General features: G+C 37.5%; 1 protein-coding gene across 2 annotated transcripts; it reads right to left on the reverse strand.

The window, feature by feature from the left end:
- Positions 1 to 26,733, reverse strand: ak2 (adenylate kinase 2). 2 transcript variants are annotated; one of them, XM_069895535.1, is made up of 7 exons: positions 26,484 to 26,733; positions 24,387 to 24,512; positions 21,017 to 21,127; positions 20,198 to 20,292; positions 9,387 to 9,459; positions 6,607 to 6,802; positions 1 to 410 (listed from the first exon to the last, which is right to left on the reverse strand). In XM_069895535.1, the coding sequence occupies exons 1-7, from the start codon at positions 26,580 to 26,582 to the stop codon at positions 403 to 405; spliced, it is 708 nt and encodes a 235-aa protein (XP_069751636.1). In that variant the 5' UTR covers positions 26,583 to 26,733; the 3' UTR covers positions 1 to 402. The 2 variants fall into 2 exon arrangements, with proteins under 2 accessions (XP_069751636.1, XP_069751635.1); XM_069895534.1 differs by lacking the exon at positions 1 to 410 and having other exon boundaries at positions 1,637 to 6,802.

Raw genomic sequence — 26,733 nt, forward strand, 5'->3', positions numbered from 1 at the left:
TAAATGCACAAAAATTGTTTATTTTATCATAACAAGAAAGTATCAGCATTTGGTACATGCAACAACCACATACCTCACCAGAAGGCAATATGTTGTATCACTAAGGCCACAGGAAGGACATTAGAAATGAGATCTGGCTTTTCATAAATGTGGTTCTGCATAACCCAAACGTGTTCCCTCTCTGCCAATTAATATGCAACTATAAAATTGGAAAAGTTTAATAACTGAGGTAATATCATTCAATAACCCACATATATATCCTACAGCATATTAATTGCAAGAATTTAAAAACTGAATTGCACGCATGTATTAGATCACCAATATTCCCTCCACATTATGTAAACATTTATAAACTTGATCACTTGGCACACTGTGGCTTGTAAAATTCTGGCAGCATAATTTTCAGTTGGCTGAAATGAGATAAAAAGAAGGTTAAGTAAATTTAAAGCAGAAGAAAGAATTCGTTCTTCATATTCGGAGCTCCTTGACTGATGAGATCCACAGCTATCTTAGTACTTCAAGTCACACCAAAGAACCTTCCCCCGCCCCCCACCCCCACCATGCATTATAATCTTGATATTGTAAATCAGAACTCTAAATTACTAAATACTTCTGTACTAAAAAGCATCCAGTTTGTACTTTACCTGCAAATAATTGCAGATAAATGGTCCAGATTTTCAATTGGCATTATTTTATCTCTGCTTTTACTCACTTGCTTTTATTCACCCTAAAAGAACATACCTTCAAAAGAAAATTGGTAAAAACGAACTGGTCTCCAACATCATCATGGAGTGAAACACAAAAGTCTGCAGACACTGATAATAAAAGCACTGAACTGGAAAAGTACTTCAAAGGCTATGAAACCCAATGTTCTGAAATGTGCTATATAAATCCAGATCTTTCTTTAATAACTGAGTACTTCGATGAAGGAAAGCTAATCAAGATGAATTTAATGAATTAAACTTCAAGGCTATGCAATTATAACATCTCTTCTATGCACAATAGAGTAGAAGAGAAATAAATCTGACAAATACACCATTTTTTAATGAACCAAGGAATATTGGCCATTAATGCAGTCTAATTTCCAGAAGTTGGCACCTTTATTATGATTACTACTGCAAATTACCAACAAAAGTGAAAATTGGCCTTTGGAAAAGGGCTATTATATTTTCCAAAGGATCTGGCAGTCTTTGTCATTACATATTCATTCCCTTGTGAGCATGAGAAGACAATAGACATTGAAATTTTCATCTACATTATATGGAAAGCTCCTCAATTTTCACAACAACCCTTATTAAACCCCAATGGCATTGAGCTATCAACCCTTATTTAATTTTTCTGGTCTTCCATACTATTGAGTTTCAATTTAATCTCTGACCACCATTAGTTCCTTTCGTATTTCTAATTATTCCAAGTTCTGGTGAAATATATCAAAATGAATTGTTAAATAATCTGTGTCTGATCTAAATATGTCCACAAATTGTTTTTATGTGTTCAATTTATGGGTTATTAGAAACTGTATTAGAAATACCCAGATTTCCTTTGGTTATTCAGCATATAACATGTTTTCAAATTTCAACAGTGCTAGTTTTATTTCATTGAAACAAAGTAAATGAATTGGAAAACTACAAAATGATAAGCTTCATTGGTTTGCCTTTATTTTAACTCTTTTACATGGCATATAAGCAGTGCAAATTCTCAAAACATTGTCTCTAACTCACATGAAAATACAAGTTCTGAATTTTGAAACAAGATGCATTAATTAGAAGTGTAGATATTAGGAAGAGTCTCTAAATGCAATCCAAAAAGGGTACCTTTTTGCTAAAGGCAATTTTACCTCTGTTTACCCTGACAGAATCAGGAACCATTTTCCAAACAACCAAGTTTCCAGTTGTAAAGTTGAAAATGGTGAAAATGAGAAAATTCTACTTGGGGCTGGTGCAAGTCTAAAGGACTCCCATGGCCTATGGAACAGGGTATTAAGAACAATGTACTGCTGTGAACACTTAAAAAACAAAAATGAAACTCAAAAGTAACCCTATCACAAAAATAAATTTGCATTTAGCAATGAGAAGGGTATAGAAATGTTTACTTATAAAGAAGCAATTGGAAAAATTAGAAACAGAATTGAGCATTAGTGAAAACAATCTCACATTTGTTTAAAATGGCAACAGTTCTCTTCAATACATTGTCTTGCAAACTAATTTTTATTTCAAATATTACCACATATATTTTAGCTTTGCTATTGTAATTTATTTTTTAAAAAAACTAATTAATACAACTATCATACACTGCTTGATGATAATTTGGGAGGTATATGTTCGGAGGTTCCAGCAAAGATGAAGACAGATGTCATCTTACTCAGTATAAACCAAGTCTCCATTTCTCAGCTAAACAAAATCCAATACAATTAATTTCATTGTTTCGATCAGACAGAACTAATCAAAATTTTGATTTCTATGTTATTAGCAAACTTAAACCAGAGAGAAATATTCACTGCTTTAAATTTTGCACTTTATGGGAGGTACTTAAATTGTGGAAAAGGTTACATGGACTTGGCAAATCAACATGAAAAGGAATTTAAATTTGACATTAGGAAGCATTTACAATGTCAATTCTCTGCATCAAGGTCTTGCTAGATTTGATGCCATAAATCACAAAATCTGTACAATTATTTTAAACGTAAAGGACACCAATGTTGTGATACATGGATAGCCTAAAAATGGAGATAGATAATTCAGTAATCTATCTCTTTTAGCAAATTAGTTTTTTCAAAATGTTACACTTTCTAATCTTTTATTTTCAAAAAAAATTCTTGTCAAGATTTAAATAACATTGAAGAAATGAGAGTTTTATGCACTCCTTGTTTAATAGTTCCTGTTTGCAAAAAAAAATTGCAGAAGTAGATATCTTAATATTTCATCTCCTAATAAGGGTTTCCACTTCACTATATATAGGTAACCACATCTCTGGACCTAATTTCTTCCTTAGATAGGCCCTCAGTTGAAAATAGCAAGAGAATATTACTAGGTTTCCATATTTATTCCACAATTGTTCATAAGACATCAATTTGGCCTGGTTCACAACAATCTTCAATATTCTTAATACCTTTACTAAACCAGATAGTCAAAAAGTTATCATCCTCTGAAAAAGATACAAGCCAATTTTGAGTTAAAGGCATCTTAGGCAATATACTTCCCTTTGTTCCAATTTTGTCATTCGTCGTATTTCAAACATTAATCAAATGTTTCGACAGTGGTGTTTCTTTAACACCAACCATCAATATTGAGTCCCATTTATGTACAAATTCTTCTGCTGATCTCTCTCCTATTTTATCCAATTCTATTCTAACCCATGTTGGTGCTTTTTGCTCCTTCATAAAATGAAGAAAGAAATCTCAATGAACCACTTGTTAACATTTTTTAAATTACGAAGTGTAAGCCTCTCAGTTCATACTTTCATGTTAATCCTTCTATAGAAATCTTGACATTTTACCTTTCCAAAGGAATTTCATTACATATTTAATTCTTGAAAGAACTATTAAACAAGGAGTACATAAATCTAGACAGAAATGGGAATTAGATTTGAATATAATTGAGGAACAAAGATGGTCAGATCTTTGTCAAGATTGTATGACAAATACTATTAATGTATTTAATGGACTACTATCTGGTTCAGTGTATATATTTTTTTAAACATCAGTTATATTTGACACCACAAAAATTGAATAGAATGAAACCGGATCGGTCTGACCAGTTTCAGATGCGATGAAGAGATAAGTACTTTCCTACATTCAACTTGGTCATGTTCCAAGGCAAGACCCTTTTGGGTGAATTTAGGGATTTTTTTTTTTTTTAATTTTTTTTTTAAAGAGAACAAGTTAGATGCACTGTATTTCCCCCAAACCCAGAAATATCCTTATTGGGGAATATAGAAGGAACAAAACACAAATTGAAATTATCAATATATTAAATGAGATTTGTTAAAATTACATTAGCAGTAGCAAGGAAATGCATTGCAGTGAGTTGGACATTGGATTAACATTTAGGTATGGGAAGATGGAATCCAGAAATTCAAAGCTGTATTCCTCTAAAGAAAGTTACATATAATTTGAAAAGTAAACACTATTATTTTTGCAAATTTGGAGCCTGTACATGCAAATTTTAGGTATAAATATGTCAAAATATTCTTCCAGCCTCTCGACACCTGCATCAACCTTCTTCCTTAAAATTACCTTATAAACTCTCGAATTCCAGTGTGTTTAGTGGGGGGGGGGGGGGGGGGGATCCATAATGCTATTCTTTTCTTTCTTATTTTATATTGCTATATGCATATACATCTTTATATGTGTGGGGAGGGGTTATAACCGTCATGTAATGAACAAAATTCTCTCCAGTTTAAACATTTAATGTATTATATATTGGTTTATTAGTTACATGTATGGAAAATTTTCTTAAATATTGAAAAAAACGAGTGAGTGATGAGTTTTGAGTTAAACTACAATGATCTTCAGTTGCCCCTAATAACAAACTTTTCCTAACTTTCTACGACATTGGCAAATTGGGGAATTGTTCCATTTGTGAACATTGTACACAATTCAGGATCCAGTTTACAATAAAATTAACAAATTTCTAATTGGAACACGATTTACAAGTATTAAGATTTTAGCCTCACTGAATACCCCATGGATAGCAGAATTAAAATAGCATTCCATGGATATTAGCTTTGAAGATTTCTTAGGAAATACAAAGAGAAACACAAATACATTCAGAAGACTGAAGGATATACTAGAATGATCATGTGATTTTGGGTTATTGTTTGGGACAACCAGCAATCAAGATTCAGTCTGATGCTCACTGTAAATTTAGATAATTTAGTTGGAATGCTCCATAAAAAGATTCCAAGATATTGGTTTTAACTACTGAATACTCTTCATTGATCCTACAAGATCAAGAAAAGTGAAATTCTTGGTTTAATCAAAACAGACATTTTATATTTTACCATTGAACTGTATTCTCTATGGATCTTTTTTGTGCAATACATTATCTATTTTGTGGCATCCAGGTTATATAAATCATGTTCATATTCTTTATAATAGTAAAGCCAACTCCACAAGTTATTCAAACTCACCACTTCGCCTTAATAATTACTCTGATCATCTTAATTAACATTGTAGGTTCAATTTTGGGCCACCAGTTAACCACAAATCTCAAGCAAATTTTAAGGTGCTGAGAAATAGACATAAATATGCAAAGGATTAAGATTTAACAGAGAAAGAAAATTAGATTATAGTACAAGAGTGTTTTTTATGATATAGGAAGATTAATTAATGTTGGGTGAGAGTCAACCAAGTCCATAAATAGCCAAAGAACAGTGCAAGTAATCAAATGACATTAAAAAAGTAATACACGAGAGCATACTTCTTAGGGGAACTCTTTCCCTTTTAAATAGTATCAATATTTCTATTGGCAATAGAAAGGCCGGGGAGTGAGAATCTTTAAAGTTTATAGAGTTGAAATTTTCATAAAATCTAAATAATCATTTAATTAAATAATTAATTTGTTCGCATAATAAGCAAATATTTGCATTTTTTTAATGCAGGATTCTTAGAGGTAACATTTTTAATTATAAGAAAACCCAATTTACAATCGAATTGTTGCATTGGATGGCAAAACCTGCAAGAATAAAGCTCCAACAATTTATTAAATAGCAAAAAGATCAATATCTTGCAAGAATCCTCAAATCATTTATTTGGGAAAAAAAATCTTTGGCCACATCTGTTCAATGTTGATGATCAGGATGAAGTGACGTTACTAAAGTCAATTCTGAATAACTGCATTTGACTAGAGGCAACAATTTGATAAATATTGAGGAAAAAAAAATCAAAGTTGTTTCTTCTACATAGTTTAACTAATTTCCAACATAGTCTGCAAAAAGGATTGTACCTTCTCAAACAATTTTAAAAAGTTGTAAATTACAGAGGTGAAAATGTGGCTCTGAACCGAACTGAAAAATTATGAGAGCGACAAAGAGACTATATGCTGGAATCTAGAGTAAAAAGAAAATGAGCTGCTGGAAGAACTCAGATCAGGCAGCAAGAGGGATGCTACTTTACTCAGTCTGTCAATCTACCCCTCCTCTAGATCCACTTGTCAGCTCTTGCCCCATCTCCTCCTTTCATATGGTCATCACCCCTCCCCATAATCTTTCAGCCCAGATGAAGGGTCTCAACCCAAAAGGTCAACTGTCCATTTCCCCTCGATCAGTTGGTTTCTTCCAGCAATGATGTATTGTTTCTCAACTTCCGAGAAATTGATGTGCAACATTAAAACAGTAGCTGTATCCAATGTTGAAACAATGAGATAATATTTGTGCAAATGTAATTATAGCAATTATTGGCAGAATGAACCAAGTTACAATTTAACCTTTCTTAAAACTATTGCAATAAATAAAACTGAAGCCAACAGACTGAGGTGGTTTCAGTTATCCTCGAAAGGAGTATCACCTAATCATTTGCTCATGTAATCAATTAATAAGGAAGACACAAAAGACATTAAATTCTACTGCATTAGCAATAAGATCAAACAAACATAACCAGGTCCTTACATGTCGCTCCACTGAATGCAGCTAGAATAGTAGAAAAAACAATTTCAGGAGAGTGTGCAGCATCAATTACTGTATGAAGCCCTTTCCTTTGGTAATACGAAATGAGAGGCTTGGTTTGGGAATGATAAGAGATTAGGCGAGATTTTAATGTCTCTTCATTGTCATCTGAGCGTTTTAGCAAGGATTCACCAGTTACCTGCAGTAAAATACAATAAATAACAAAATTTTACTCTTTACATTTGTAAATTTAGAGCAGGCTTGGGGTATTGTGCAAGATACATCATCAGTTATGACAAATTGATTGTTCAGTCAGTAAATATTCATATACAAACGTTAGCAGTCACTTGCCTTATAAATGACTAGACCAACACAATCTAAAAACTTTGTTGTCACGGTAGGATCAGTGAATACATAACTACTTTAAGATACTTCAGAAAAAGTTGGAATATTTAATATGATAACGAATCGCGACCCACCACATGCACAGACACATTTTAGAGAAAACAAAAGTTGTGTTTTTCTTACTTTTGGAATAGACTGCTGGATGAGGCAATGGATGCAGATTAGTATTAAATTCAGAGATGAATCAGATCAAGAGGGCCACTCCTCCTTCAATATTTTGAGTACTGTATAGGTTGGCATACAAGACGGTTTTTGAATCTTAAAAATGTCACCCCATTACCAGGATCATCTTATACACCAAGTATAAAATCCGAACCATAACAGCGAAGTGCCAATGCTCCCATGTGGGGTCCATGCACCCAGTCTGATTGCTGTCAGCTCTCTACAGGCTTTAAATGGCCTATTAAAAGGAGCTAATGGTGGTTTATTTTTAAAAAAATGCTAATAAAATTTAAACCATGACTGGGTAATTTGCTTTTTAAAATATTGTGACAGCATCACTCCACTGGTCAGTGGTTAGTGCCAAACTTGAGGTAGTCTTTTCAGCAAGTATAGCTCAAAACCTACATTTGAGAGAGAAATTCAGGGGGTTGCAAGTGACCTTGTGCTCTAGTTCAATTCCACCTGGCAATTTGGAGGTTTTAGCAGGGGCAGTATTGATGGAACCTCTCCTATGTCTTAAGGTACCTGGTGCAGGTGTTTCACATCTCCGAAGAATACAGGAAAAGAGAGCTTGCTGATAATCATAACATGCTATGTTAGTGCCGTCCAAGTCACCCAAGCCCCAACACACAAGGGTCCACTTCTTCAAAAATTGAGAAGAAAGGCAACCTAATCAGTCACAATGTTCTTCCAAACTGACAAGTCTTCAAGAAGACCACTTACCAACCAAAAAACAACCACCCTTGGAAGTAATCAATATCTCTGAAGTTTTAAGCAGAGAGAAACTTACTGGCATGCTCAAAATCATTAATCTTGACATCTAAACTTATATGAACTCAATGCATTGACCACCTACTTACTGCAATTTGCTTACCTTCAGCTCTTGGAACATCAGTCAGAAATTTATCTCTTATATTTCGGAAGGACTACCCTAAATTTGTATTCCTTGTCAACCAGAAGAGGAACAGGCAAAATTCTCTAACCCTTCAAAAAAGAAGCTGCAAAATCATATACAATGGTTTTGGTGTTGCAGATAGAAGATTTTAAATTGGTAAAGTGTTTGTATGTGACCTACTCTTACAAACCTTTCCCAATTTATCTCCCAAAAACATATCTATATACTCTGTCACACTTTCTACAGCTTTTTAATTATGTAGTGAACATTGCCATTACATTCTATTTCCCATGAAGGTTTTCCATGCGAGAAATCAGTAATATTCAAGTGGCAAATCATAATGAACTGCTATATATAATGCATTTAAAGGAAGTGTTTAAAAAGTTTCCTTGTATGTGGAAACAAGCACAAATTACATTAAATGCAAGCAATTTTAATTAAATAACAATTGAATTCTTAATATTAATTTTCCTTCATTATTTTTGGCACCTGCATACAGTACATCATGTCAATCCTTTTGGAAAGATTGAAATGGGACTTAATTTGTAACATTCCTGTTGAACTATTTTAAAATTTACTGCAAAACCCCTGGTATCTGGATTCAAACAACTAGCAGCCTCAAGCAACTGGCAAAAAAAAAGGAAAATACATATTAAAAATTAAAATAAATAATAAAATAATAGATAAAAATACACAAGTTTAAATTCATAAAAGTAAATATTCTCTGAATTAACACATGAGCCTTTGAATATTTGCTCCCATATTCACCAACCAGCTGATTATCTTGGTCATGTTTTGCACATAGCAGGTGGCTGAACAAAATGGCATCCCCAGGACGAAGAGCTGGTTGATGCGACTCTCTAACATGTCTCCTTATTCCTGCTCAGTAAGAGTTGCCCCGGTCAGAGGCTTTATCTGTAAACTATTATCATCTATAAACCATCATCTGTAAACTCTCAACTTTTAATTATCTATAATGTTATTGTTATTCTTTAGGGCGGCTTCATGAAGGGGGAAGGAACCTGCAGATGCAGCACCAGTTAAATGATTTCACAGAATGTGACTGAAAATAAAACAAAATGCTTTAAGGTTTGTTTACTGGTACATATTCATGCAAGTGAATTTTGTTCATTCAATGCAAGAACAGCATAGTAGTTGTATTTTAAACTGTTTATTCTTAATGCAGGTGTATTTGTTGGACATTGTAAGAGTCAATCTCAAGCAACTGGAAAATACACTTACCCGGCATCTACCATAGGTGCCAGATACCAGGTGTTTTACAGTACATTACAAAAGTGCAATCACAACTCATTATACATACATCATCTTTCATTGGCACTTTGGGTGGGTTGTACAATTCATGGTAGGTGCGTCCACTGGCCTGATGAAGCAGCCTATAAGGAAAGGTAGACAATTTTGGTTGGTAAATAGCTTCCTCATTAAAATCTATCCTTTTTTACAGGTCATCAATACTTCACTTTGAAGACATTTTAAACAGAATTAAGCTTGTAGCACCAAAACAAATAATTTGTGAACATCATGGTGATCTTAAACTAAAAGATAAAAGTTAACAATCCTTTTATTAGGCCAAAGGCAAATTTACTGTAAACTGTAGATGTTCTGAAATTAATTGTTAGATGCTGTTCACAGCTCCTTTAAGATCAGGTCATGTTTTGTATTTAAGGAAACTGTACCGAACCATATCCAACAATTTAAAAACAGCTACACTTTTCAGTAAAATTGTTTCATGAATTAATCTACTGCTTAATCCCATAATGAGACAAAGTTCAGTTTTAATCTTGTACAGATAAGTATGACCGCATAACAATTCCTGATGGAAAAATTACCTTAAAGCAGCCAATTAATCATTGCTGGAAAATAAGTAAATGCATTAGCCATCAACTTTGCAGCCAATGTTACTGACAGTCCTTTCTACACTAAAAAAACACTAAACCCAGCTTTAAACAACTGCAGTAAAACATTAACATTATAATAAGGAATTCTTAATGAACTTCCTATATAGATAGTAAAACATGAAAGGCTGCAGATTCCATGATTGAAGTAAACACTCAATGCTGGAGAAACTCGACTGAAAACTCTAAACAGATAACCCAAGGTTGCTTCTGTATTTAATAGCCAACACCACTCCCACTTCACAAAAAAGCCAAATGATTAGCTGCACCCTCAGTTATCTAATATTACTTGTGAAAACTAGCAGAGTATTGAAAATTTGAGAATTGCCCTTTGGGATAATTTTTTTTTCCCTCCAGAAATATAACCAACTTCATCTGGCTGAAATGCAACATCTTAAGCAACTTAAAATTTATTGCTATATTATTGAAGCATCTGCAAAGATGTATCCATCAATTCCAAGTTGGCTATGTAATGTATATAAACTATATCGGGGTAGCCAAACTTGTTTAATGCAAGAGCCACATACATCAGATGACTAAGAGCCTCAAGACAAGAAAAAAGTTTTAATCTTACATGCATATTTTGTTACATATTAAGAAATACATGTATGCAACAATATTTATTCATGTAGTTTGTTTTAGTTTCAATAATCAAAAAGTGCTGATATACATATCAAATATTTTCAAAATCCTAACTGATTTTCTATGGAAAGTTCTGGCCAAGGAAGCAGTAGATACTTCCTCATTAAATATATTTAAGATAGAGCAAGAGATTTTTGCCTCACAAGGGAATGAAGGATTATGGGAAAAACCAGAGCTGAATCCACAGCCAGATCAGCTGTGATCTCAAGGAGTATGGGAGCAGGCTCGACGGGCCAGATGGACTCCTGTTCCTGATGTGTTCTCTTCGGGAAGTCTGCTGCCAGTGATCTCTGCGGATGCCTGCACTCTTGCAGCATCCACAGCTGAGTGCATGATGCGGGAAACAACCTGCCTCCTGTAGTAGGGTGAGGCCAGGGGTCCCACAGTCCTGCTCCTCCCCATCCCACATTCCTCTCGCAAGTCGCTGGCACAATGGGGGGGATGCAACTGTTGGGAGCAGAAGTTGGAGTATCTAACCTCTGCACTCCCTGATTCTGACCCTCAATCTGGTGGTGCCAGGGCTTGCCTGTGGCCGCTGACAGGAGATTCACTGCTGCTGCCAGCTTCAGCTCGGTTCTGGCTTAGTGCCTAGATGAGGTCCTAATAAGGGACTCCCTCCAGCCTCTCCTCCCCATCTCTTATATTGCTTCCCAGCCTATTAAAGTGCCTGTCTTGTAGACACCCCACTTCTGGGGCAGGCTACACATCAGAGGTCTCCTGGCCCAGCAGGGATCTGGAGTGTCCCAGGGCAACTTTGGGAGCACTGGTATTGCCTCTGGCCACCCCGTGTGGGCCACTGGCTCTCCACCTCTACTCTCCAGGCAGCTGGCTGGGAGCAGGACTACCTGGCTCCAGAGAGCCTCTGTGTTCTTTGCAGGTGGAACCTTCATCCCACAGACACCATCCAGCTGAGTCTTGCATAACTCCTCCACGCCAAGCCGCTGCACGCCTTCCTGGATACCAGGAGGTACCTGAGGGAGAACCATCTCCATCCATTGTAAGCCACACCCACTAAAATTACCACTGTGAGGACCTGTCATTGCCAACATATTTCTGCAAGCCACACATTAAATGTCAAAGAGCAGCATGTGGCTTGCAAGCCATGGTTTATAACCATATAACCACTTACAGCACAGAACAGGCCAGTTCGGCCCTACTAGTCCATGCCGTAGCAAATCCCCACCCTCCTAGTCCCACTGACCAGCACCCGGTCCATACCCCTCTAGTCCCCTCCTATCCATGTAACGATCCAGACTTTCCTTAAATGTAACCAATGATCCCGCCTCGACCACATCTGCCGGAAGCTCATTCCACATCCCCACCACCCTCTGCGAAAAGAAATTTCCCCTCATGTTCCCCTTATAATTTTCCCCCTTCAATCTTAAACCATGTCCTCTAGTTTGAATCTCCCCCTTTCTTAATTGAAAAAGCCTATCCACATTTACTCTGTCTGTCCCTTTTAAAATCTTAAACACCTCTATCAAGACCCCTCTTAATCTTCTACGCTCCAGAGAAAAAAGCCCCAGTCTGCACAACCTTTCCCTGTAACTCAGACCCTGAAATCCTGTCAACATTCTCGTGAACCTTCTCTTCACTCTCTCTATTTTGTTTATATCCTTCCTATAATTTGGTGACCAAAACTGTACACAGTACTCCAAATTTGGCCTCACCAATGCCTTGTACAATTTCATCATAACCTCCCTACTCTTGAATTCAATACTCCGATTTATGAAGGCCAACATTCCAAATGCCTTCTTCACCACACCATCTACATGAGTATCAGCCTTGAGGGTACTATTTACCATAACTCCTAAATCCCTTTGTTGCTCTGCACTCCTCAATTGTCTACTATTCAATGTATATGACCTATTTAAATTTGCCTTTCCAAAATGTAGCACCTCACATTTATCTGTATTAAATTCCATCAGCCATTTCTCAGCCCACACCTCCAGCCTTCCTAAATCACCTTTTAATCTACGGTAATCTACCTCACTGTCCACAACACCACCAATCTTTGTGTCATCCGCAATCCAATTCTTCACCCGTACATCCAAATCGTTAATATATATAACAAATAATAGTGGACCTAGGACCGAACCCTGAGGAACTCCACTAGTCACCGGCCTCCAATTGGACAAACAATTTTCTACCACTACTCTCTGACACCTTCCATCCAACCACTGCTGAATCCATTTCACTACCTCCTTATTTATACCTAATGCCTCCACCTTTTTTCCTAACCTCCTGTGGGGAACTTTGTCAAAAGCTTTACTAAAGTCCAAATAGACAACATCCACAGCTTTCCCTTCATCAACCTTTTTTGTAACCCCCTCGAAGACCTCAATCAGGTTTGTCAAGCATGATCTACCCCTGACAAAACCATGCTGATTACTCCCTATCAATCCCTGTACCTCCAAAAATTTGTAAATAGCATCCCTCAGAACACTTTCCATGAACTTGCCCACCACAGACGTCAGACTTACAGGCCTATAATTCCCAGGTTTGCATTTGGACCCTTTCTTAAACAGAGGAACCACATGCGCCACCCTCCAATCCTTTGGTACCACCCCCGTGGCCAGTGACATCCTAAATATCTCTGTTAATGGCCCCACTAACTGTCCACTAGCCTTCCTGAGTGTTCTAGGGAATATTTTGTCCGGTCCGGGAGGTTTATCCACCTTTATCTTTTTTAACATAGCCATCACTACCTCCTCGGTTATCCTTATATGCTTCATAACCTCCCCACTATTTTTATTTACTTCACCTGTTTCAACATTTTTTTCCCCTAGTGAATACCAAGCCAAAGAAATCATTCAAAATTTCCCCCATTTCCTCAGACTTCTCACTCAGCCTACCCTCGCTATCTACAAGGGGTCCAATTTTATCTCTCACTAATCTTTTACTTTTAATGTACTTATAGAAACCCTTTGGATTTATTTTTTTTTACTCTGTCAGCCAAAGCCTCTTCATGCCTTTTTTTGGCCTTTCTAATTTCTTTCTTAAGATTCCTTCTACACTCCTTGTAGTCCTCCTTCAACTTCTCAGCTCCCTGCTCTTTATACCTCTTGTACACCTCCCTTTTTCTCCTAACCAAATTTCCAATATTCCTCGAAAACCAAGCCTCCCTATGACTTCCAGCCTTTCCTTTGATCCAGACTGGGACATAACTACTCTGTACCCTCAAAATTTCTTTTTTGAATATTCTCCATTTTTCATTAACATCCTTACCTGAAAATATCCTGTCCCACTCAATACTCCCCAAATCCCTTCTTATTCCTTCGAAATTTGCTCTTTTCCAATCCAGAACCTCAACTTTAGGCCTCGTCTTGCTCTTCCTTAAAACTACCCTAAAACTAACAGAATTATGATCACTAGACCCAATTGGTTCGCCAACATTAATGTCCGCTACCTGACCTAGCTCGTTCCCTAACAGGAGATCCAGTATTACACCATCCCAATTCGGTTCTTCTACTAACTGATTTAGAAAACAACCCTGAACACATTTAACGAACTCCAGCCCATCCAGCCTTCGAACCGTATGGGTATCCCAATCAATGTGTGGGAAGTTAAAATCTCCCATGATCACTACCCTATGATTTTCACACATATACGTTATCTCTCTACAAATTTGTTCCTCTAATTCCCTTGGCCCATTTGGTGGTCTGTAATACACCCCTATTAGCACCCTCTTGCCTCCTCCACCCCTCAATTCCACCCAAACAGCCTCACTGGTCGATCCCTCCATACCATCCTGCCACCTCACGGCAGTAATGTCCTCCCTAACAAGCAGAGCAACTCCTCCTCCTTTTTTACCCCCTGATCTATCACATCTAAAACAAATGTATCCCAGAACATTAAGTTGCCAGTCCTGCCCCTCCTGTAGCCAGGTCTCACTAATTGCCACAATATCATGACCCCAAGTATCTATCCATGCTCTCAGCTCATCTACCTTATTCACTATGCTTCTTGCATTAAAATATATGCATCTCAGAGAATGACCCTCACATATATTCTCTTTTTTAACCTTCTACCCTAATCTCCATCCTACCTTTCTTATCTTTTTTATTCCTAGCTAGGTGGCCATACTCCCTGGACACTGCTCTCACCCTCTGTTCCCCACCCCCCTGCCAAACTAGTTTAAACCTTCCCCCACAGCTCTAGCAAATCTGCTTGTCCGTCTCTCTTGTACAGGTCCGACCTTCCCCAGAAGAGATCCCAATGATCCAGAAATCTTATCCCTTGCCCCCTGCACCATCTCTTTAGCCACGCATTCATCCTCCACATCTTCCTATTTCTACCCTCACTAGCTCGTGGCACGGGCAGCAATCCAGAGATTACTACCTTGGAGGTCCTGTTTTTAAACTTCCTACCTAATTCTACATAATCCTGTTTCAAGACCTCATCCCCACTTCTAACTAAGTCATTGGTCCCCACATGGACCACGACTTCTGGCTGTTCTCCTTCCCCTTGCAGAATGCTCTGTACTCGATCCGAGATATCCCTGCCCTGGCACCAGGGAGGCAACAGACCAACCTGGATCCCCCATCTCGTCCCACAAACCTCCTATCTGTCCCTCTGACTAATGTGTCCCCAACTACAAGAATCCTATTCTTATCCTTCTTTCCCTTCTGAACCTCAGGGGCAGCCCCTGTGCCAGATACCTGACCCCCACGACACCCCAGAACTATACACTACGTTTTCGATTATCCGAAAACCACTTTACCAAAATTCTGTTATCCGCAAAAACAATTTGGCAGAAAAATGTCACAAGTTTTTAAAAAGTTGATTTTTTTTTTACCTGCCATGCTCAAGTAGGACCCTGATACGCTGTTAGTGCCATTTTTGAAAATTTTATTTGTCATTTGTATCAATACAAAATATATAAATTCAATAATACACTAACTTAAACCATACAGAATGATACGTTAAATGTTTAATTTTCTCCCCAACTCCCCTCCCCCAAAAGGGGAAAAAAGAAAGAACACCTAATTCTACATATTATATATATATATTTTACTAACATATAGTATTCATTCACTATTTTTTATAATTATTGAGAAATGAGCAAGGTGGAAGATGTGGATGGACTTTTATTCAAAAAATCCATATGGTTTCCAAATTTGATTAAAGTTTTCAATTCAATTCCTTAAGTATTTTTTTCTAAAGGTGTACAATTTTCCATTTCAATATGCCATGTCTATTTTTTTTTTAAAAACCAAATTCTCAGTTTTCCACATTACTGCTATACATTTCTTTGTTGTCGCAACAGCTCTATAATTTAAAAAAATATTTATCCAATTTCAATTTTATATCTTGTATATATTCCGAAGTAAAAATATTCTCGGATCTTTTTGTATCTTTACCTTCATAATTTGTCCTAACAATACACAAATCTTTCCAAAACTGTTCCACTTTCACACAGGAGCATATAGAATGCAAAAAGGACCCCATTTCCTTGTTACATCGAAAACATTTATCCAGATAATTAGAATCAAGTCCATTCAATTTATGTGGAGAATAATTGATGAAGAAAATCATATTGAACCATTTGATATCTAGCAGTTAACTGTATTTGTAACACTTCCTTGACATAATTTTGATCATATTTCCTCTTGGATTTGTATATTTAAATCTTTCTCCCATTGTAATTTTGATTTATACAATTTTTTATTCCTTTTAGTTTCTTGTAATTTTGAATATATATCAGTAATAAATTTCTTTGATAATAAATATACATTCAAATTGACTTTGTTCGGGGAGCCTCAAATTTGTTCCAATTTTTTTTTAAATAAATGATTTTAGTTGATAATATGCAAAAATTGTGTTTTTTAAATCTTTTTGAGCAATTAAAAGATAAATATAATAGACAAAATAATACATACAATCTTTTATCCTCTGTATACCTTTACTATACCAATTATTAAATAAAGAATTATTCAAAGTGAAAGGAAGAAGCTGATTTTGTTTTAACAACATTTTAGGAAATTGATAATTTTTAATTCCTCTCTCCATATGAATCCCATTCCATATTCTCAATATACGTTTTAAAATGGATACCTCCATTTTTCATTTAAACAATTCACTATTCCATTTATACAAAATTTGTCCTGGGATAGTTTCTCAATTTTATTCATTTCAATTTGAACCCAAAGCTGTTTTCTCACCCATTTGATAGCAGGACAAAAATCTTAATCGAGCTACTTTTAATAATTTTTAAAATTCAGTAATCTTCGTCCTCCCTGATGACATTTTTGTTGACCTCATTATATCTCTCTCCAGTCTGCAAGTTTTTATTGTATTAAATCTTAATTTTTTTGATTCTAAAAATATTATTTTCTCATTTTTTTGCACTTGTAGTTCCTTCTCCAATTTCATTATTTTTACGATTGATCCATTTCTTTCATATATTCCTTCTTTACTTTTGAAGTAAAACTTATTATTTGAGCTCTTAAATATGCCTTCATAGAATCCCATATTATAAACTTACTCGTTACTGAATCAGTTAGTTTCAAGAAAAATTTTTTTATTGTCTTAAAGTCGCAAAATTATTTTTTTCTTCAGCAATGTTGTATTTAATCTCCACCTACAACCTATCTTTTGTTCTTCCTCTAATAAAATTGACAAAATTAAAAGTGAATGATCAGATAGAACTTGTGCCTAATATTCAACTTTCTGCATTCTAGATTGAAATTGAAAACATGTCTATTCGTGAATATGTTTTATATTGAAAAAATACAAAAAGAATCTCTTTCACTTGGGTGAATTCTTCTCCATATATCCACTAACCCCATATCTTTCATTAAATCTATTGCTATTTTAGCTACTTTATTTTTAAATCATTTTATCACCTGACCTATCCAGTTTAAGGTCCAAAGTAAAATTAAAATCACCTCCTAATATATTTTTTCCCTTAGCATTTGATAATTGCATAAAAAATATCCTGTACCAATTTACCATCATCTACATTAGGTGCATATACATTAGAGTCCATTGTTCCTAATAAATCTGATAATTTACTATAACACATCTTCCTGCTGTATCTATAATCGTGTCCTGTATTTTCACTGGTAAATTTTTATTTATCAATATTGCTGTACCTCTAGCTTTTGAATTGAATAAAGATGCCAATACAGTTCCTACCCAATCTCTTTTTAATTTTTCATGTTCTTTTTTCGGTCAAGTGTTTCTTGTAAAAAGGCAGTGTCCATTTTTGCTTTTTCATGCGCACTAATAATTTTTTCTGATTCATTTGGTTCTGTATCCCATTAATATTAATACTAATAAAATTCAGTTTTCCAGCCCTCTGATCTCTTTACTAAATCTACTAACCATCCATCTTTCCACTGCCATCCCTCTCAATTTTATAACACTAATGTATTTCTTAATGTTCTTGATATACAAGTGTATTAAGAAAAAGAAAACTAGTAAAAGATAGAAACCCCCCCCCAACAAAGCGTACATTATTAAAATTGTGTCTTTAAAACCCTGAACGATGAGTTGCAATTGAAACCACACCAGCACTCAAGATTCCGAAGTTCGTCCTTCACTCCCAACCAACTCTCTCAAATTACTGTACGGTATCTTGTTGCATTACATCTATATAATCTTAACCATTTACAAATTTTTACTTATTTATTGATCCTTCAAGTTAAAACTTTCCTCCCCAATAGTCTCAAAATGTTTTCTTTTTCTAATATTTCCTTTTTCCCCTCTGTATTATGAACTATAATCATTCAGTATCATCGCTCATTTCAAGCGTCACTCACTGATTGTCTCCCTTTCTTAGTTAATGAGTCTGCAAATACCTTTGCATCATTGGGTTCCGTAAAGAATCTATTCTTCCTGTCTGGAACAAAAAACTTTCAATATTGTTGGGTACCTTAGGACAAAGGCATAGCCTTTCTTCCACAATACATTTTTAACAGCATTTTTTCAACAAATCAAAACACATCAGGGTAAAATAAGATCTTATTTCCATTGTAAATTAATGGTGATTTTGCCGCCAGTTCCAAGATTTTTCTCTCACTTCATAACGAAGCAATTCAACAATATTTGATCTAATTGTGGTTTCAGCCGTAATGCTCTATGAGCTCTTTCAATCTCGGTATCTCCTTGAAATTCAGTTACTCCCAAGGATTGCGGAATCCAACGCTGCAAAAACTTCTTAATTTCCTGACCTTTACACCTTACTTTACAAGTCCAACAATTTTTATATTATTTCTTCTACCATAGTTTTCTAAAATGTCAATTTTTTTAGTTAACTGATCTTTTGTTTCAGCCGCTTCAGCTTGGAATTTTCATCCGTTCTTTAACAATTTGAATTTCAAATTCATTTCCTTTAATTTTCTATTCCACAACTTCAAATTTCTTATCTACTTGTTGCATCATTCTTTCCACCTTCTTTGTAAAATTATTATTTTCAAACATATTCCCACCACTTTTTAATTTCTGTTAATTGCACCAAAGATGGTTGGAAGTTTTCCATACAATTCTTCATTTCAGCTGTAAATTTATGTCTCTCTCATTTTTTTCTTTTTAGTCATGGCTCCTTGTTCTAGATGCAATTCATGTTCTTGGTCTTCATCCTGATCGCTGGAGCTGGAAGCTTCTTGGTTTGTTTTTAAAAATTGTCTCTTTTTCTGTGCTTTGCGCATGCACGAGGAGTTGCCCATGAGCAGAGCCACTTCTCTCCTAATGGGTGGCCATTATTGGGGGACTCCTTGGACAGCAATGTCCAAGGATATTCCCCAGCTCCAGGCTTATCTCCACAGGCTCCTACCTTCCAGACAGATCTAGGATCCTTCTTCAAAGTAGGCCTCTCTTTCTTAGGTCTCTTTTTCTTGTTCAGTTTCTTGTGCAGTTACAGCTTTTTTTTCTTTCTATGGTGATATCTTGTACTGTTTACTAGGTCGTCTGACAAATTTTTTTTTTTAAACCTTCAACCTTTATTAACTCTTTTTTAAACTTTTTCAGAGAGAAGGGATCCAGTCTAACCCCATGTCATCACATGGCATGCCCCCCCCTCCAAGTTAGTGCCATTTTGAATCCAATGGCATCTCATGTACTCAATTGGGACTCTGTTGGATTCAAAATGATGCTAACAGAATGTCAGAGTTCTCATATACTCAAATACTCTGTTAGACCCATTTTGAATGTTGCCGCATTTATCTTATTTTTGTAAGCAGAGATCACATTGTTTTTTGGTAAGAATAAAACTTTATTTCATGCTTGAAAAACCTTCCCTTGTATTAGCAGTTAAAACAGAAAAAAAACAAGTATTATGCTGATGGTACTGGGCTGGGATTGGAGCGGGGACTTGGGGCTCCCGGCCAGGTTTGGTGATGGCGGTGAGGAGGTGTCAGGGATCGGAGCGGGGACCTCAGGCTCCCAGGCAGGTCCAGCAACAGCAGTGGGGTGGTGTTAGGATTGATGACAGTCGATACAAGTATTCTGTTGCTTAAACAGGGCTGTTTACAGCCATTTCTCAGATATCCGGAAGATGCAATTAACTGATACACTTCCGGTCCCAAGCGTTTTGGATAAATCGGAAACATACTGTATTAATAAACAAGAGTACCTGCCACAAATTCTGCTAATCAGCAAGCCGTCATCAATCTTAAACTCCAACACAGAATCCAGCTTCTCGGATCGTTTTTCCAGTTGCCTGTCAAACTTGAGAAATAGTACAATTGGGACAGACATTGTAAAATTGAAAATTTATACCTTTCAGGGTTACCCATATCCCCCACATAAAATTAAGTAATTATTGAAGAGTCTTTGCAATAACAATTCCTTCTTTTTAAATCAAACAACCCATTTAATTGCCTAAACCTGAAGCAGGATCTAAACTCAAGGCAAAATTACATCTCTGATTGGAATCTTGCAACAATTCAATCACTCCCAGCTTCTCCCAATTTACCCAGGGTAATTATTTGGCCTCCATTAACTAACCAAAGGTGAAAAAAATGAGATTCTACTGTTACTTGCATAATTTTGCTAAAAAGTTGGAAATGAAATAATGATAAACACAATCCCAGCAGCTTGCAAACATGATTCCATATCGGGATACTATAAAACATTAAAAACCATCTTTTCTTAAAATTATCAACTAATTTACAAAACTTTAAATTTATTTTGCCCAATGTTTAATTTCAGTTTTGCAGAATTGAAGCCATGTTAACATCATCATAAAAGCATTTATGAATATAATCTCATGAGCACAGGAAAGGAAATTTTGCCAATTTAATATAGCTGGATATCAACATTACAGCTAGAGTGGCCATTCCAAAGGAGGACATGATCATAGGTTACCATACATTACCTTTAGACAGTGCAATGGAATTTAAACGGTATTGCAAAATATATTTTTCTTTAAAAGGAACAATAAAAAACCTACCATCTCTGCTTGATTCTGGGTGCGTGGGAATCCATCCAAGAGAAATCCATTTTTGCAGGCGTGGCTGTCCAGGTTTTTATCTATCAAATCAATGACCATTTCATCACTGACCTAAAGACAAATAATCAAATGTGCATCAAATCAGGTGCAGGCCACCAGAATCCCGTGAAGAATATTTTACTGACTAAAAATGTCTTTGTAGAAAGTTTGTTCACTTTGGGAAAAATATACACAATTATCAAAAATTCATGCAATTTGAGAGAAACATAAATGCACATTCTCCCCAAATTCATAGGGGAGATTTGTTAGGACATAGAAGGGAAAGACAAAATAAATTGACATTTTGAAGTACTTTTTTCTAAAAATCCAAAAATTTAACTCCATAGACACATAACATGCCTCATTTGTTTTAGGAGGGAACTCAAAAGGAATTATGGTAAAACTCCATTAACCTTTCTATTCATAAGACATAGGAGCAGAATCAGACCTTCACCCCACAAAGTCTGCTTTGCCATTCAAATCACAGCTGATTCTAAACCCCACTGTTCTGCCTTTACTTGCACTTGTCCCAAATTGATCGGTTCTTTTTCTCAGACAGCACCTGAACAGCCATGCTCAACATCCTTCTGTTTTCTCCCTCTTTCCAACATACTCATGTTCTCACTTTTGCCGTTCTGTTTTAGGATCTTGGCCCTGAAACATTAACACCATTTCTTTCTCCACAGATGTGAAATGAGCTGCTGCCAATACCTTACAACTTTTTAGTATGTTTCACTTTCAGGATCTGCAGTAATTTGCTTTTTATACTCTTATGGAGATGGCCTGTTACCATGCTGTATGTCTAAATTAATGTTTTTTTTAATTGACAGGATAGATGAGGGGACGATGTTTTGCTGCTGGGGTGTCTAAAACCAGGGTCACAGTCTTGGAGGTTAGACAAGCATAAATACAAATTAACAAGGGTCAGCAAGCAGGATGCATCACATCAGTGCTCAATCTAGTCCTCATCAAATGCCTGATGACCATAATCATTAAACCTTTCTGTAATAGTCACTGCATAAAGAGTGGCAACTTGAGAAAATAACATCATATGCACACTGTCTACCCCAGTTTCTGATTATATTAGCAATTCAGTTGAGGAAACATCAAGGCTAAGATCATTTTAGTCTTCACAAAATCAAACAAGGAACAAGTTTTACTATTCTGAAGCAGCTTTCCCATAAGACCATAAGATATGGGAGCAGAAGTAGGCCACATGGCCCTTCGAGTCTGCTCTGCCATTCCATTGTGAACTGATCCACTCTCTCTCTCAGCCCCATTCCCCAACCTGTTACACCCTGACCATTAAGATGCCTATCAATCTTTGCCTTAACTGCACTAAACAACTTGGCCTCCACAGTGCCACTGGTAGTAAATCCCAGAGGTTCATCACTCTGGCTAAAGACATTCCTTCTGCATTGGTTTGAAATACGCACTTTTCAATCCTGAAGTTGTGCCCTCTTCCCCTAGATCAGAGGTGTCAAACTCAAATTCACGGAGGGCCAAAATTAAAAACTTGAACTAAGTCGAGGGCCGAACTAATATTTATTGAAAATTTTCAACAACATCTGCATGTTTTCTCTTCTTTCAACATATGTAATATTAAACTTTAGGATATAACTTTAGAAGGATAATGTTACAGGTCAGGAGTAGGTAGCTCAAGTTCACCCTTTGCTTGACCTGAGGGTAACATATTTGGTCCCTGTGGAGATGTAGTCAGCATTCACAGGCTGTGTCCATTTTGGCCTGCATCACTCCTCAGGCTCTAGGCCTCTATTCACCCTCGACCCACCATCCCTCTACCTAACCAGTCCTTTACCCAACCTCTACTCACCCCTCACTCCACTCGCTCTGCCTCTACCCACCCCATCCTATACATGCCCCTCTACTGCCTCTCCCCTCAACCTGTTCCTCCCTCTACCTGTCTCTCACCCTCTAATCACCCCTCCCCTACTCGCCCTGCCCCTCCCCTTCTACCTCTTCCCTATCCACCCCTCCTTCTACTCATCCCTCCCTCTAACTGCCCCCCGCACCACCATAACTTCCCCTGCACATTACTCCTCACCTACACCCTCTGCCCACCCCTGCTTACCCACCCACTCAGGCCCAGCGCGCTGCCGATCAGCCTTTGCGGAACAGCGGGGGCCGTGCGCAGCCTGCCATGTCCATCGCGCCAACAGGAAATCACAGGCGCTCGCCAATCCGCCGCACCGCTCGACAGGTGGGAGAAGTGACTGGTTGTGCGGGGAGCCTTCCAACTGGCTTGCCGGCTGATGACATCGACAGACTTCTCGTGTTACAATTTTGTTTTCCCCGTTCTCAAAGTTTGCACGGTCAACCTGCAACACTCTTGCTCCCTCCGCGTGCTCTGATGCCCGGGTGTTGTTAGGATTCCCAGCAGAAGGTTTGTGGAACTTTACCATTCTGGATTCCTTTTTGAGAATATTCTGGCCATCTTTTAAGGGGGTGGTTTTATGGGGGAGGGGATAGTTAGGGGGTGGGGAAGGATGTGCAATGAAGGGGGAGAATGGTGGGGGTGACATTACCAAAAAACAGCATCAGCTCTCGCTGCAGGGCGGGCCACCTCTAATACATTTTTTAAATGATCTTGCGGGCCAAATATAATTATATTGTGGGCCAAATTTGGCCCGCGGGCCAGAGTTTGACATGTGTGCCCTAGACTCACCGATCATTTCCCCAATGCAATTTATACAGCACAGGTTCAAGAAATTACCAAATACAACTAATTGTGAAACAACAAAGACAACAGCATTTCTGTAGTAAGAATTGAAGATTAACCACATATTTTCACATTGTTTGTTCTTAAATTTCAGATTCCTAGCCTCCGTATTTTGTTCTTATTCACTTCCCATCATTAATAAAGGGAAAAAATCCTGTAAATACATCAGGTCAGGCAGGAAAGGAAGACTTGCTCTTTCAGATCAAATTTTATTTACCATCAAAATTAAAATCTTAAATGATAACTATGTTTTTCCTCTCTCTACAGATGCTCCGGTTTAAGAATACAAGCCACCTCTCAGTTACAGATGCCAAACTTGTGGACTCTCCAACATTCCAGAAGTCCCATATTGTTAAATTCAAAAGTCCATGCACATGTTTGCTCCTAGCAGAACTAGTTTCCATTCTCTCTCCACTTTAGTGTTTGCTCTTTCTTACCAGTCTGATGTGCTTTGGATGGCATTCGTTGCAAATATTGTGTAGGCATGGTCACCAGAGTATTTTTTCCACAACTGTGGACAAAAATCCACTTATGGATAACTATAAAAACAGAATCAGTTCATTGCACTGGGACACGCTGTGGTGCACTTACTAATTTCCCGGCATCCATTGTTTGCTTTAACTTCTGTCCCAATTTTGATCCACTTGCTACCATGGCTCGCAGCATATCGCCTGTTGCTAAGTGACATACATCGTAGTGGTCAGCAAGTTTACGAGCCTAATGAAAGAATAGAAATCAATCGAATTTTCTTTAATTATCATTTTAAGTTATCAGTCAAATACACATCCTGACTGCAAGCCAAAAATTCACATGAAATAAATCATGCAAGAAAATCTTGGAACATGAAGATGTTAGGGGAGATTTAAAACTAGAGGACATGCCTTAATGGTGAAAGGGAAAACTTTAAAGGGAACTTAAGGGGGAATTTCTTCGAGCAAAGAGTGGTGGGAGTGTGGAATGACCTGCCAATTGAATTGATGAATGCAGGCTTAATTTTGACATTTAAGAATCCAGCACCGTCTGCAAGGAGTTTGTACATTCTGTGTCTGTTCCCCCCACCCCACCCCGAGTGCTCCGGTTTCCTCCTATCCTTCAAGACATACAGGAGTAGTAGGTTAATTGATGTATTTGGACAGCATGGACTTGAAGGATCTGTTATCATGCTGAATGTCCAGTCTATTTTTTTTAAAATCTGGACAGGACTACTATGGAGGGATACAGTCCAGGTCAATGGGGTCAGGCAGAAAAATAGTTTGGCATAGAAGGAAGGGCTGAAGGGCCCATTTCTAAGCTGCAGCGTTCCATGAGATGCTTCATCAAAAGTATTTCACAAAAAGCCTCGCTTATCCATAGACAACGTGCTTTATTAACCTAGAAAAATCTCCCTAGTTATTTGACTAGAAATATCAACCCCAACATATCAAATTTATACAAAAACTCTGAAGAGGCTACAAGGGGTGACAAGAAGGTTGTTGGGGCAGACCATAGAATTTTAAGAATAAATTTGAGGAGATTGGAATGGGTGGGTCAATATCAACAGGGCGTGACGGTCAGCAGTAGCAGAATTTTTGGACAAGATAGAGACTCTGGAGTCACAGATAGAAAACAAACTAAAAGAACATCAACACTGCTGAATGGAAATAATGCAATGACTGAGGAGTTTAGCAGAAGGTAGCATGAGATTTTGCCATTATTGGGCGCTTTTAATGAGGCAGAAGCATAACATTACTGTGACTTTAATAAAATATCATCGCCAATGAATATTTTCTCAGATATTCATATTTACATGGGGGGGGGGAGAGGTTGGAGGGCACTCAAATGTGTGGAGGGCACATTCTGCATAAAATACACTTTATCCAAATGTATCCTTTGTTAAAGGAAATTTAGGACTTGGGCATATTGCTGAGTTACAACAATTCTCAATATAGTAAAAGTTGTATTATATGACAATAACAGAACCTTTATCTTCTTTAAAAAAAATGGCTGATCCAAAAAAAATTATTTTCCAACAACAATTGATATACTTACTTCCATCAGCATAAGGTCTACACAAAATATAAAATACATTCTTAACAAAAATTAATTGAGTAGATCTCAGTCCAGATTACAAATCTACCTTTGATACAAGATGGAAAAAGATTCCCCCCCCCCCCACTTCCAAAACTGTGGAGCGTCGCAGCCCATACTCTCAAGTTTTAAACATGGTCCTAGAATTCAAGAATATGGGTTTTTTTTAAAAAATAATGTTGCTGAAGGTCAAACAAAATCCAAACTGTTAACCAAGTAGGTTGATAGAGGTGGGAAATGCACTTGGACTTTTCAGGGGGTCATGTGGACGTTACATTGAACAGAAGCAGCCTTTCCTCTCGAACTTCATTGTCCTCGGTGGAAGGTCTTGACGGAGGGTTGGCACAGCATCCCCCCACCCCCCTACTCCCACCCCCCCATCCCCCATCCCCACCCCCCATCCCCCCACTCCCCATCCCCATGCCCACTCCCCATCCCCATGCCCACTCCCCATCCCCATGCCCACTCCCCATCCCCATGCCCACTCCCCATCCCCCCACTCCCCATCCCCCCACTCCCCATCCCCCCACTCCCCATCCCCCCACTCCCCATGCCCACTCCCCATGCCCACCCCCATCCCCCATGCCCACTCCCCCATCCCCAACCCCCCCCCCCGCTCACCTGGGTGCCTTTTCCCGCGCCGGGAGGGCCCAGGAGAATGGCCCTTATTCCCTGCTGGACACGGCTCGCCTTTGGTTCTTCTCCAGCCCCTGGGCTCATGTTTTAACGGTAACTGTCCAGCTTGGACAGATAACTTTTAAGGATAAACTTCTTTCTCCTCCCCACCCCCGACAGCGACAGAATCGATGCGGAGCCCCCACACCGATGGACTCCCAGCGCCGCCAATTCGACGGCAAGGTCGTTGTAGAAA

This window comes from Narcine bancroftii, chromosome 8, assembly GCF_036971445.1.
Source record: "Narcine bancroftii isolate sNarBan1 chromosome 8, sNarBan1.hap1, whole genome shotgun sequence".
NCBI lineage: Eukaryota > Metazoa > Chordata > Chondrichthyes > Torpediniformes > Narcinidae > Narcine > Narcine bancroftii.

Excerpts from the sequence above, each read along its gene's own strand:
- ak2 (XM_069895534.1), bottom strand. The coding sequence starts at position 26,582 with ATGAGCCCAGGGGCTGGAGAAGAACCAAAGGCGAGCCGTGTCCAGCAG. Across the intron at positions 21,128-24,386 it reads CAATGGATGCCGGGAAATTA|GTCAGTGATGAAATGGTCAT; the intron begins GTAAGTGCACCA and ends ATTTGTCTTTAG. Across the intron at positions 6,803-9,386 it reads AAGTGCCAATGAAAGATGAT|GTAACTGGTGAATCCTTGCT; the intron begins GTATGTATAATG and ends ATTTTACTGCAG.